Below are 14,560 nucleotides of genomic sequence, written 5' to 3'. Positions count from 1 at the left end.
CCCCATTCTACCTGTCAAGGAGTTTCCTAGCTTCTTACCTGCCTCAGTGGTGTGTAAATGTTTTGCATCTCTCCTAGCTCACGGAAAGCCCTTTGAATTCGGGGCTTGGTAATTAGTAGACACTCATTATATGTGCAAAGTTAGTGGTATAAACTCTCAGTCCTCACAACAACTTTGTACATAGAACTATTCTTGCTGGAAGCCGGTCCATCCTTGCTGCTTGACACAGTCGCTGCAGGGAAGAAACATCTGCACAGCATATGTTTCAAGGGACCTGGCGTATATGGCATACTGTTCTTAATATGTTTGCTCTCCCTCTTAGCGCTATGTTTTTTAAATAAGCCCACCTCCCTGAGAAAGGTTGTTTCCCCAGGTGAGGATTTTTTCCCTAGAGTTAGGGATTAACAGGACTAAGGAAGAGAATAAATCAGTGAAACCCCCTAGTGTTACAGAAATACCATGTACTACTTATGAAGAACTTGGACTAAGACTGTTGGCAATAAATTTGGGACTTGTTGGGCCGACGTCCCCAGGGGTCTGCCCACCAGGGAAAGCACCAAAGCCTATACCCCTGGAGACACAGGGCAGTCCCAGGGAAGGCAAGCAGCGAGGCTGGGAGGACATAACCTTTACTGGGTAGGATAATCTCCTTCAGTCACTTCCTTGTAGCTTTTCAGTAGAGCAGTGACCTTGGAATAGCCCTTGTAATGGAACACAGAGATTAACCTAGACAGGATTAAACTCAACAGAACTAGATTAACAAATGCCCTAACCTTTGGAATAGAATTGATAGGATTAAACTCAACAGAACTAGATTAGCAAACGCCCTAACTTTTGGAATAGAATGGATAGGATTAAAATCAACTGGTATAAATACAGATGTAACAGGACAATAAAGATAGAACCTGGCTAGAACCTGGCTAGGCTGCTGATCAACTGAACGCTGTCTCCGTGTCATTCCTTCTTCACTGACTCCATCCACACCTTTGGGAACCCCTGGACCTGCTGGGGCTGGACCCCAACATATTCTTACTTTTCTTGCTTTTATAGATAAAAGCTTAGAGAGGTTAAGTAACTGGCTCAAGTTCACACAGGAAGTAAAAAGTGGAGTCAGGCATAAGCCTGTCTCTACTCTATGCTGGCATCACTGTCCACTTTGTTGTCTAAGCCAATCTAGAAACTAGTGTTAAATTAACTAAACGAGGAGACTATTAGACTGACGTGGCTCTAATATTAAGGCATCCTACTTAGGCAAACCAAAATCTAAGCCTGTAAATGTCTCAAGGTTGTGATATCAAAATGCTAAGGACAACCAATCACACACAGCCAACTGGGCTTTAAGCCAATCGGTCATGTCCTTGCTTTGCTTTTTTGTTCTCTATGAATAGTCTCTCCTGGAGCCTGTTTGTGGAGTACTTCTTACCACTTCTGGTTTGACACTGCCCTATTCAAATGGATTTTTTGCTCAAATTGAGGAGGCTAAAAGGCTATTTCCAATGTAACCCTGATATTTGGTGGGGGTTGCGGGGGGGGGGGGGGGTAGGCTAGCAATCTGAATCTATGCCAGCAAGCCCAGTGTGCATTCTTGATAACCTATAATTAAGTCACTACCTCTTTCCCAGAAACTGGTCTTGCAGAACCTGTTACAGAGGCCATAAAACTGTGAACAGTGCATTGCCCCGGAGGGAGGGTTATTAACCTGGCGCCAGGCCAGACCATCAGATATGGCCTGGAGACCCCCAACACCTGGGGGCCTTCTTGCAAAACCCGAGAAAAGACCGGAAGCATAATCCATTTTTGCGGGACCAAGACCCCAGAAAGATATAAAAGAGAAGCCCCCTGCATGTTACTTTACTCAGATTTGGGAAGTTATTCCACTGAGTCCTCTGGTGTCTTAAACAGTGTAACTCCTTTTCTCTAAAAGTGTTGCTTGGTTTTTCTTTGGTCTTCTGCAATAAAATAAACTCTTAAAAATTTTAATATGCCTCCGTTTATCTTAATACCAGGGAACCATTCTCTGCAATATTTCCCTGCTCATGGTTCTTGCCTACCACCCCACTCCATTCCAGTCATTGTTCAGTCCATCACCTGTCCCCATACCCTCGATCACCACCGTAATTCAGGTAGCCCCATCTTCACGTGCCTGGATACTAAATAAGTAGATAAGGTAAAAGATTGGGAATTGTGGCTGACCTCCAAAACAAAAGTATTAAAAACTATGAAAGGCCTTTATAAACAGCAAGAATTTTCTATCTCTTCCCTTAGAGACAAAGACATACTTCCACACACTCGGCCCCAAGTAGCTTACATCATGGTTCTCTGGGAAGTTAGAACTGTATTTTCACCTTGGGATACACATTTCCGGATTTCGATCACACACTGCACTAGTCCTATAATCAAATGAGGCAACTGGCTAGTCTCCAAGATCCTGACCTCGTTTACTGATTGCGTTTCACCAGATTATTTCTGAGTCTGCCATTTCGGACCCAATTTTGATAACTGCGTTTGTTTTCCTGAGTCGTTTCTAACCCATTTCATTGCTCAGTTTCTCTAGGGCTGGAGCCTTGGCCTTGCTCTTGCCCTCACTAAGCTGCATTCCTGGTTTCCTGCCTCCGTACCTTGACATTGAATTCATTTCTCATGCTTCTGATGCCTTTTGCTGAGCTCTGCCACCTGTAGGGACACTTGGTCATGTGTGTTAGACTCCCTGCAGCACTGGCTGCGTGCCCTTTGCTGCCAGCACCCTTCAGATCACTCCCTCCCATGCTCCGGAGACGTCTCCCCACTGCCTGCCTCATCTCAGGGGTGAGTCTCCTTATAAACACTGGAACCAGTGTAGATCCGTAGTGTCCCTTTGATATCTACCTCTTGCAAACACCAGAGAAACTGCTTCAGAGCAAAAGAAGCCAATCGTTTTTGGCAGACTGCTCAGACTGTCTCAACAGTGACCCTTCTCTGAATATTAAGGCATCTTGCTCTTCTGGGAACCGTGGAACAAAGTACTCTGGTTAATATTCTCAGATGACCTGCCAAGCAGAAAGGTCACATGGTAGGAGTTCCATGTGCTACTTAAAGACCGGATGTTCCTTAGATGGGAAAGCAGCAGTACACGGCCAGGGTTGTAATGAGGCAGGGAAAGGTACGACATGGCAGAATTAGATAGCAAATGCAACTGTTCTCTTCAAAAAGGACCCTGGCCATTTATTCCGTTTGGTAATTCCATTGAAAGTTACTGTCTTCATTTTGAACATTGTGAATTATTTATTAGCATTACATATTTAATTTGCTGAATGAAAAAGAAGTGTTCTTGTATGAGAGAAAAAGAAACCTGTTTCAGTCTTTTGGAATTCGTCTTTAGGAATATTTCTAAAAGTTGGAGCTAGACTGTCTCACGGGAGAAAATGAAACAGTCTCTTTCCATATTCATTATGTTTTCGTTCAATACCATCTAATAATTGATGGCTGCACGTTCATTCCTTGTCTTTCTACCCACCCTCCTACGTCCTCTGATAGTCTTCCCTATTTAGAGGGAAGCAACTCCCCAAAAAATACACGATAGTAGCTAGAGGAGGGGTGGCCATCATGTTATGGAAGATGTAGATCTTGTAACGTGTCGCAGTGAGAACCAGAAGCGAGAAGGTTGCTTCCAGCTGTGCCAGCGCCGTTTAATAGCAGATGTTGAGGCCAGTCAGGAAGTTCTGAGACAATCATACCCGAGTCCATTGAAGTTGTCTGTTCCCCGTTTTTGCATTCTCCACTTCCTCACCTTCCGTTCACTTTTGTGTGAAGTTAAATATTCAGTTTTCCCTGTCTATGCAAACTGTCTTTAAAACTTAATGTTGAGGGCACTTATCCTTTTTATTTTTACCATTGGCTTTCCCCCCCTGTTGGTAATAATTGTGTTTTTTAAAAAATTGCTGAGTTTTCTTTGTCTCTATTATAATTCCTCCCACATCCTCCAATATTCTATCAGTCCAATTTTCTACAAGATCAGTCAAACTAGGTAACATATCAATTCCAATTTCAAAATAAATGAATTCTCCTAAATTTGCAAGGGCATGACATCTGGCTCTATGTTTTGAAATTAGAAAATCTCAATATTTTCAAAGTAGTGTTTATGAACATCCTTTTTTTAAAAGGATTAGACTCACAAAAATGTAGGTAAATCATACCATCTTCAAGTGGAAGTGCATTGCTAATAGCAGAGCTTAGAGGCTAAGCTTCTGGCATTAAAATACCTAGTTTCACTGAAACGAAATTCTCACCGATTTGTGCCTTAGTTTTCTCTCACATAAAATGGAGACAATAGTACCTCCCACATGGATTGTTTGATGTTCAACTTCGATAATATATGTAGATCACTTTACATATAATGCCTGACATGGTAAATAATCAGTGAATGTTAGGTTTTATTTAGCATAACAGCAAAGGAAGAAACAATTTAAAAAATACTAAAAGAATATCCAAAACTTATGTATGGAAAAAATGTACACAAAATTAAAAGGAAAAAAATAAGCTGGAACAAAACATTTACAGCATGTATGATAGAGCAAAGTGTTAGCATATTTAATATGTAATGAGCCTTAGATAAAATAGAAAAACAAGCAAAGTACCTAACTGGGCAGTTTAGAAAAGAAATGAAACTGGATAAATGGAAACATATCTGCTCTTGTAATAAAACTTGTGTATTGGCCCAGCCGGGTGGCTCTGTTGGTTGGAGCATTATCCTGTACAGCAAAAAGATTGTGGGCTCCATTCCCGGTCAGGGCACATACCTAGGTTGTGAGTTCAATCCCTGGTCAGGGTTCGTACAGGAGGCAACCAATCGATGTTTTTCTCACATTAGTGTCTCTCTCTCTCTCTCTCTCTCTCTCTCTCTCTCTTCCTCTCTCTCATCAATAAACATTGGGTGAAGATTAAAAAAGAAACAAACTTGTATTTTAAAATAGAATGATATACACATAAAAAAGAGGGAAGACAGCCAAAACCGGTTTGGCTCAGTGGATAGAGCGTCGGCCTGCGGACTGAAAGGTCCAGGGTTCGATTCCGGTCAAGGGCATGTACCTTGGTTGCGGGCACATCCCTGGTGGGGGATGTGCAGGAGGCAGCTGATCGATGTTTCTCTCTCATCGATGTTTCTGACTCTCTATCCCTCTCCCTTCCTCTCTGTAAAAAATCAATAAAATATATTAAAAAAAAAAAAAAGAGGGAAGACACAAATTACTAATATTAGAAATGAAAGAAGGGCATCACTATGGATCACATAAACATTATAAGAATAATGAATATTATGAACAACTCTATGACCATAAATATGATAACTTAGATAAAATGGACTGTTTCTTTGAAAGACACAATCTATAAAAACTCATACCAAGGAGAAATAGACAATCTGAATAAGCACATATCTGTTAAAGAAACTGAACCAGTAATTAATAATCTTCCAAAACAAAGTACCAGGCCAAGATGGTTCACTGGTGAATGGTACCAGATATTTAAGGAAAAAAATGATTCCAGTTCTCCACAATCTCTTCCAGAAATAGAAGCTGAGGCTATATTTCCAAACTCATTCTCTGAGTCCAGCTTTTCTCTAACAGCAAAATCAGACAAAAATATTAAAGGAAGGAAAACTACAGCCTTGGGCAGTGTGGCTTAGTTAGTTGAGCATCATCCCATGCACGGAAGGGCCATCAGTTCAATTCCCAGTCAGGGCACATGCCTGGGCTTTGGGTTCCATCCCCAGTCAGGGTGGATGGGGGAGGCAACTGATCCTTGTTTCTCTCTCACATCAATGTTTCTGTTTCTCTCTCTCTCTCTCTCTCTCTCTCTCTCTCTCTCTCTCTCTCTTCTCTCTCTATCCCTCTCTCCAACAGAAACATTTTAAAAATAAAATAAAGGAAAACTACAGAGCAATGTCTCTCATAAACAAACGAAGAGGGAACCCACTGTATGGGAGAACATATTTGCCAATGATACATCTGAGAAGGGGTTAATATCCAAAATATCTAAGGAACTCATGCAACTTAACAAAAGGAAGACAAACCATCCAATTTACAAATGGGCAAAGGAACTAAATAGACACTTCTCCAAAGTGGATGTACAGATGGCCAAGGGAATGAAAAGATGCTCAAAGTCACTGATCATCAGAGAAATGCAAATTAAAATGACAATGAGGTATCACCTCACACCTGTCAGAATAGCTACCATCAACAAATCAACAAATGACAAGTGCTGGTGAGGATGTGGAGAAAAGGAAACCCTAGTACACTGCTGGTGGGAATGCAGACAGGAGCAGCCACTATCGAAAACTGTATGGAGTTTCCTCAAAAAATTATATATGGAACTGCCATTTGACCCAGTGACCCACTTTTGGGAATATATCCTAAGAAACCCGAAATACCAATCAGAAAGAATGTATGCACCCCTATGTTCATAGCAGCACAATTTACAATAGCTAAGATCTGGAAAGAGCCCCAAGTGCCCATCAGTAGATGAATAGATAAAAAAGCTATGGTTACATTTATACCATGGAATACTATGCAGCAGTAAAAAAGAAGGATCTCTTACCCTTTGAGATAGCATGGAGGGACCTGGAGAGTATTATGCTAAGCAAAATAAGCCAGTCAAAGAAAGACAAGTATCATATGAACTCACTCTAATGAACACAATAAATTGATGAACAAAATAGATCCAAAGACATAGAAGCATGGAACAGACTGTCGAATCTCAGAGGGAAGGCGGAGGTAGGGGGTGGTGGGGGTTGGGGAAAAGACATTAACTTATATGCATATATGCATAACCCACGAATAGAAACAGTAGGGTAGTGAAGGCCTGGAGCATGGGGAGGAGGGGGCTGCTAGAAGAGGTCAATGAGGAATAAACAGGGACATCTGTAATCCTTTCAACAATAAAGATAGATTTTAAAAAAACACTCAGCAAACTAGGAATAGAGGGGAACTTCTCGGGAGCACACTGCGCCTTTCCTGTCCCCCTCTTCTCTTCCCAGACAGGTTATCTTTGCCTTTCCCTTGCCTAAGCTCAAGAGCCCTTCTTTTGCTTCTGTAACTTGTTTCCTCAGCCTAAGCAGCACAGCTGGTTTACTCTACTACCTCTATAGCTTTCTAAATAAATTTTCTCTTATTTCTGGAAATTTGAAAAAAAAAAAAAAAAGAATATCTACAAAATACCTACACCTAACATTATACTTGATGGAAACTAGATGCTTTCTCTCAGATTAGGTACAATGCAAGTAAGTTCCCTCTCACCACTTTTATTCAATATTGTACTATAAGTTCTAATTCATGCAATAATATTTTAAAAGGTATACAAACTGGGAAGAAAGAAATAAAACTGTTTGCTCACAAACATGATTATCTGTGTAGAATCAACAAAAAACCTGGAACTAACAAGTAATTAGTTGCATTTACTAGTTGCAAAATACAAGTTAATATATGAAAGTAATTGCTTTCCCATATACCAACAATGAACAATTGGAATTTGAAATTTAAAACACAACACTATTTACATTAGTACCAAAAAGAAAAACTTAAGTTATAGTGATGTGGTATTGGTGAAAGAATAGACAAATTGATCAATGGCACAAAATGAAGAGCCCAGAAATAGACCCACAAAATATAATCAACTGATCTTTGACCAGGGAACAAAGGCAATTTAATGGAGAAAGGATAGGCTTTTCAACAAATGGTGCTGGAACAACTGAACATCCATATGCAAAAAGAGAGAGAGAGAGAGAGAGAGAGAGAGAGAGAAGGGAATCTACCCAGATCTTACTACCCAGACCTTACACCTTTCACAAAAATCAACTCATGTAAAAATGTAAAATGTAAAACTATAATATAAAACTCTTAGAAGATAAAATAGGAGAAAAGTTAGGTGGCCTATGTTTGGCAATGAATATTTAGATTCAACACCAAAGGTACAATCCATGAAAGAAAAATTGATGAGTGGGATTTCTGCAAAAGATTGTGTTAAAAGAATGAAAAGACAGGCTACAGACTAGGAGAAAATACTTACAAACACATATCTGACTAAGAACTTATGTCCAAAATGTACAAAGAACTCTCAAATAATAGAAAACAAACACAATTGAGCAAAAAATATAAACAGATGCCTTACCAAAGAAGGTAATGATGGCAAAAAAGCATTTGAAAAGATGCTCAACATCATGTCACCAGGCAATCACAAACTAAAACAAGAACGGCACACCTATTAGAATGGCCAACATCCAAAACCATGACAACACCAAATGCTGAGGAGGATGCGGAGTAACAGAAACTCGCATTCATTGCTGTTGGAAGTGCAAATGATGCAGCCACTTTGGAAGACAGTTTGGCAGTTTCTTACAAAGCTAAACTTAGTCTTACCATATAATCCAGCAATCGTGCTTCTTAGAATTTACCCGAATGAGTTGAAAATTATGATCACACAGAAACCTGTATATGAATGCGCTATTCTTCATTTCCAAAATGTGGAAGCAACAAAGATGTCCTTCAGTAGCTGGATGCATAAACAAACTGTGGTACATCCACACAATGGAATAGACTTCAGTGACAACATGAGCTACCGAGTTGTGAGAAGACATGGATGAAGATCATATGCATGTTGCTAAATGAAAGTCAGCAGAAAAGGTCACATGTTGTGCGATTCCAACTAGATATAGGACAGCCTGGAAAAGGCAAACCATAGAGGCAATGAAAGGATCAGTGGTTGCCAAGGTTTCCAGCAGAGGGAAGGATGAGTAGTAGGTGCAGCACATGAGATTTTTAGGGCAGTAAAACTATTCTGTATGATACTGTAATGGTGGATACGTGATACAGCGATCCATGATGATACATGACACCATGAAATATGGTGGATACAAACATGCATTTTCCCAAACCCATAAAATTTACAACACAGAGTGAACCCTAATGTAAACCAATGATTTTAGTCAAAATAAGATACCAATATTTATTTATCAATTGTATTAAGTGTACCACACTACTGCAAAATTTAATAAGAGGGGAATCTTTGGGATAGGGGAGTATAGATGGGAAGTCTCTGTACTTACGGCTTAATTTTTCTGAAATTGCTCTTAAAAAGCACTCTATTAATTAATGTATATGTTTTATATAATATTATATAGTAGAGGCCCAGTGCCTGAATTCATGCACAGGTGGGGTCCCTCGGGGTGGCCTGCGGGGATCAGGCCCTAGCTTGAGCCCCCAGACTCACGCCCCCGGCCTCACAGCCCCGCAGCCCTGCCTAGCACCCCGCTGTGGCCTGGCATCGCCCCCTCACCTGCTCCACCATCCTGCCTGCAGGGCGATTGGTCAGGGCTGGCCTCCCACCCGGCTCCCTCAGTGCCTAGGAGCTGGGCAGCGGCCCTGCGCCCTGCCGCCATGGCTGGTCACTGTCTGTGAGGTGATCGGGCCCCACTCGCACCTGCGTTGGCCTGGCGCTGCCCGCTCACCTGCTCCACCATCCTGCCACGGTCCCGCTCTCCTCATGGCACCTGCTGCCACCTGCTGCCAGCGCTGCGTTGCTGACGCCTGCCATGTTCTGTGTTGCCCCCTGGTGGTCAGCGCACGTCATAGCGAGTGGTCGAACAGTTTGCATATTAGGCTTTTATTATATAGGATAGTGATATAACATGTTTCACCTATGACATTCTAGAATTATTTTAAATTCCAATATTCACTGTTGGTGATGAAAGCTACTCTGCACTCAAGGCTACAGTTACCTTTTTAAAAATTATATCTATACTTATACATATATATTAATGTGTGTGTGTTTGTGCTTTAAAACCTCTATTTACTTCTGTGACCTATACAGAAAAAAATAAAAAGCATATCACTCCTAACTTGTTGAGCCAGAGCAGTGCTTAGTCCATTATAGATATAAGATAAATATTTGCTATACCAATGTTGAATAACATATCAAATAGTGAATGTAGATGACCATGAATACACTGAAATGTGCTGTCATCTAGCCCATACATATTTCTCCATCTTACTTATAAGGCTACTAGAGACCTGATGCACGAAATTCGTGCAAGGGCCTTGGCCCTGGCCCCAACCCACCGCCACGACCAGGGGCCTCTGCCACCTCTGCCTTGGCCCCTGCCCGCTGCAGCTTTGTCCGGAAGGAAGGACGTCCAGAAGGACGAACGTCTGGAAGGACATCTGGTCTAATTAGCATATTATGCTTTTATTATTATAGATAATCTAGGCGTTGCCAAATGCCTTTCTCATACCAGGATACAGTGTGCCGATAGCATTCTCCTGCTACATCAGAACAGTAACTGTAATCCATCTTAGTTCCGCTTGTTAGAGAGTTAGTGGAAAAAATAATGACATGTAACAAGGGCATGAGATGCAGATTAAATGGCACAGTTGTTCATTTAAATTCTATATCCCCTCTGTTCTTAAAAACAAAATGGAAATTAAGAGTTATTTGGAAGTCTTTTTAAAGTTCTAAATAGTATGATTATTAATACTGCCCTAATGGTATCTTATTATTATTATTCCTTAATAAAGAAAACGAATATTTTTTAACTTCATCTTTGAGTGAATCTGAGCAACTATCTGAAAACAGGCCATTGAGCTCTGCCAATTGTGAAATATTAAAAGCCATCAGATAATATCAGTATACTAGAGGCCCAGTGCACAAAAATTTGTGCACTCAAGACGGGGAGACGGAGTGTCCCTCAGCCCAGCCTGAGCCCTCTCATAGTCTGGGACCCCTCAGGGGATGTCCACCTGCCGGCTTAGGCCTGCTCCCTGGGGGATTGGGCCTAAGCTGGCAATCAGACATCCTTCTGGCAGCCCAGGAGCCCTTGGGGTATGCCTGACTGCTAAGCCGTCAGTCAAACATTCTTAGCACTGCCGAGGAGGCAGGAGAGGCTTCTGCCACCACCACTGAACTCGCAGCCATCAGCCCCGCCTGTGATTGAGGGGTGCTCCTCCTGTGGGAGCACACTGACCACTAGGGGCAGTTCCTGCATTGAGCGTCTGCCCCCTGGTGGTCAGTGTGCATCATAGGGACTAGTCATTCCTGGTCGTTCCGCCATTAGGGTCAATTTGCCTATTACCCTTTTATTATATAGGATTGGTGTTACAAATATCCAATTATCTGTATTCAATGTAAGCACCACAAAATAAAAGCAACAACTAAGAGATACTTATGAAGCATTGAGGCTTTGAGAACCTGATTTCAACAAGCTACAAAAAAATGAAAATTCATTAAGAACTCTGTACTTAACAGAAGGGTTAAATTCGCCACGATAGGGAATTGCTACTCCATAGGACCATCTCAACTTCCATTCTCGGGTTGGTAAGACTGTGAGAAATTGTGCCAAATTTGCCTATCAAGAAATGATGCTGTTTTGCAGAAGCACGTGTTTTCAGGCTGTGCCAGACTGGACGTTGCCTGGGAAACTGGCTTCTGTTACAGCTAGAAGGGAAAGTGTTCCTGCAGCAAGAGTAGGTCAGAATTCTCTGGCCTGGCCCTGCTGTAGCTTCTCCTTACCTGTCTTCTACCCACGGCCCCATTTGGACCAGATCCTGTGTGGTCGCTGAGTCCCTGATGTTTGCTTGAATTTGACTCCCTCACTGTTTAGACAGAAGTTAAAAAACAAAACAACAATAACAAAAAGTAACTGCAAAAAATGTTTGGTTTTACCAATATAGTGTTTTTTTAAGCCAATGTTTTAAAAACAGGATATATCTCATGAAAATCTGTGCATACAGCTTTTTCTTTCTGAGAAATGGGAATACTGAAGCCGTATTTCCTCATGAAGCAATTTGCTAGAGCAGAATGGCTACTGCTCACTTAAATGGCACGTGATCTCGTTTGCCACAATCCCCTCTATTCCCTATTGCTCCAACACTGAGGCTAAGGATTAGTTTTCATTTACACCATACTTTTACTTGTGTGTTTTTTTCCTTGTGGCAGAGAGGCATTATTTCTCTCTTCCTAGGATAAATGAGAAAACAAGAGATATAATTAAAGCGTTAAGAATTTCAAGAAAAAATATACAATATAATTATTGGAGTAAACAAAGACTACTTCTACATGTTTAATATACAAAATGAGCATACACAACAAAGCACAGACCCTGCTCATTTTTTCTTACATTTATTACCTAACCCCTAGAGCAGTGACGGCGAACCTATGACACGCGTGTCAGAGGTGACACGTGAACTCATTTTTTTGGTTGATTTTTCTTTGTTAAATGGCATTTAAATATATAAAATAAAAATCAAAAATATAAATCTTTGTTTTACTATGGCTACAAATATCAAAAAATTTCTATAGGTGACACAGTACCAGAGTTAAGTTAGGGTTTTTCAAAATGCTGACACGCCGAGCTCAGAAGGTTCGCCATCACTGCCCTAGAGCCACTGGAGTTGAGCAATTCCAGGTCTGTGTCTCAGGCATCCAGGTGTTCTTAGAATGTGTATTGTGCTCTGGGACTTGTCCCCAGTCCTAGCTTGCTGCCTAGTTTCCTTAGCCCACTGCTGCCTACACAGGAGAGGCAGGTCATACACCTAGAAAGTAAAGGTTTTGGTGGCTCCAATTGGTGTTCCCCGTTTACCTGCCTCATTGTCTGCAAATAAGCTGATTTTTATACATGGTCCATAATAATTCCTTGTAATTTAGCAATAAATGCTATATATTCAGTGTGGCTGTTTGGTTTTTTTTGTTTTTTTTTTTCAGTATAAAAGAATCTGAATATCCTAGCTAGTTTTCTCCCTAATCATTTCATCTTCCATGTAATTGAGGGGATGTGTAGATTATGCTATAATCATCAACTAATTTCGCCAATAGTTATTTTTATTTTTAATGAAAAAGAAGGAAAGGGAGAATAAAGAAAAAGAAACAAAGCCATACTCAAAAAATATTAATATTGCCAATAGTTGGCATGAGGCCTAGGGTTTTTTGCTCTACCTCCTCTCTCCTCGGAATTCCTTAAGCCTCCTGGAAACAAGGCAAAAGTTCATTTCCATTTTCTGCATTCTCTCTTTACATGAATTTATTTTTAAAACTTTAGAATTTTTAAAGGACCATTTGTGTTGGAAAGGAAAGGGAGGAAATAGATCTCAGTGTGGTCCTGGATGCTGCTCTATCTCCACCTTCCACTGTACACCCCAAAGGCCAACACCCCCAGGTGACTGGATGGCTTAGCTGGTGTTGGTTCACGCCATAAGTAGGTGGGTGTCTAAATGGCGAGGGGCTTTGACAGGCTCACCCAGAAAAACTGGAGCTGGAGCCAACTTCATTGCAATGGAGTAACATGCTGGAAGCGGCTTTGAATGGGATGTTAGCAAATAATTACCAAAGATCTCATTCTGAGAAGGTACAGATGGTTACCCTGGTGGTTTCTAGCTGAGGGCCTTCAGGGAACAACCTTTTTGGGTCCTAGGTGGCACCCCCTGGTCAAAGCACCAAGATATAAAAGGCCTTTGGCCTGAAGGTGACGGACTGAGGGCTAAAGTGGTTTAAGTCTTTGCTCAAATATGTAAAATAAACCACTGGTGTCATAGCAGTGTGGGTTTGAATAAGCCTGTTGGATTGGATGAGATGAAGTGGGGAGCTGGCAGCCTGTATGTAATTAGCTCCTGAAAGAGGAAGCCCTGAGCCACCTCTACAGAGCAGTCTGAGGCCACAAGGGCATGCCCTCCAGCTGGTGAGGCCGCCCCCGCTCTCCCCCCGCCCCCCCGCCCGCCCTCCCCCGCCTGCTGACGGAAGTACTGTCTCTATCCCGATAGGACAAGAATGACCCAGCAGATCGGCAAGTGGCCAAGAGGAGCTTCCAACTACCTCTTCCTCCTCTTAGCACGGGTGACAGTGGGGCATTTCCACTGAACTCTCTCCCTTCCTCCTCTGGACTAAGCGATGAAGGGACATGACAATAAGGAAATCATCGTTGCATAAACACGTAAGTATGCATTCCTCCTCATCAGACACAACCGCAAGGTAAAGAACCTGCATCCGGCATATGAGCCGGGTCCCGCATTCATTTTTTAAAATAGGTTTTTATTGATTTTTCTTAGAGAGGAAGGGAGAGAGATAGAAATATCGATGAGAGAGAAATGTCGGCTGCGTCCTGCACACCTCCTACCAGAGATCGAGCCTGCAGCCCAGGCATGTGGCCTGACCGGGAATCGAACCGGTGACCTCTTGGTTCCTGGAGGTCCCCGTGCTCAAACCCGCAGTCCTTGCTCTTTCTCAGACGCAGATCATCCAACCACTCAACCACTGAGCCACACGGCCAGGCTGGGTCCCCTATTCTTAAGACATCCACTGAGAGAATTTATTCTAACAAAACATTTTGGTTTTTTAGTGTGTGTGTGGTTTTTTTCACTTGGAGCTTTTTCATTTAAATAAATCATCAGCTCTTTCTCTAGTTTTCTTTAACTAAGTACATGACAGGCAAGGCTTGCAGATTTTTCTTTGCCTACTTCCTCCTGAAATGTAAGTCTGTGGTTAATCAAGCTCTGTGAAAGACAGTTTCTCCTTCAGACTGTGAGCTAGCTCTCTGAATAATATCTCGCAT

The 14,560-nt window shown here is 41.8% G+C and overlaps 1 protein-coding gene across 3 annotated transcripts in view; it reads left to right on the top strand.

The window, feature by feature from the left end:
* The window catches only part of PCED1B (PC-esterase domain containing 1B), a 140,190-nt gene that overhangs the window by 100,709 nt on the left and 24,921 nt on the right, over positions 1–14,560 (top strand). For all 3 annotated transcript variants that reach the window (XM_070410365.1, XM_070410364.1, XM_070410366.1), the window contains one exon: positions 13,773–13,942. In XM_070410365.1, coding sequence (XP_070266466.1) covers positions 13,910–13,942 — 33 coding nt within the window. In that variant the 5' untranslated portion in view covers positions 13,773–13,909. The remainder of the gene's footprint in view (positions 1–13,772; positions 13,943–14,560) is intronic.

Source organism: Myotis yumanensis, unplaced genomic scaffold (assembly GCF_028538775.1).
Source record: "Myotis yumanensis isolate MYYU_CA2020_CCGP unplaced genomic scaffold, mMyoYum1.0.hap1 SCAF_3, whole genome shotgun sequence".
Lineage (NCBI taxonomy): Eukaryota > Metazoa > Chordata > Mammalia > Chiroptera > Vespertilionidae > Myotis > Myotis yumanensis.
This window is presented reverse-complemented; position numbering and strand designations above follow the sequence as displayed.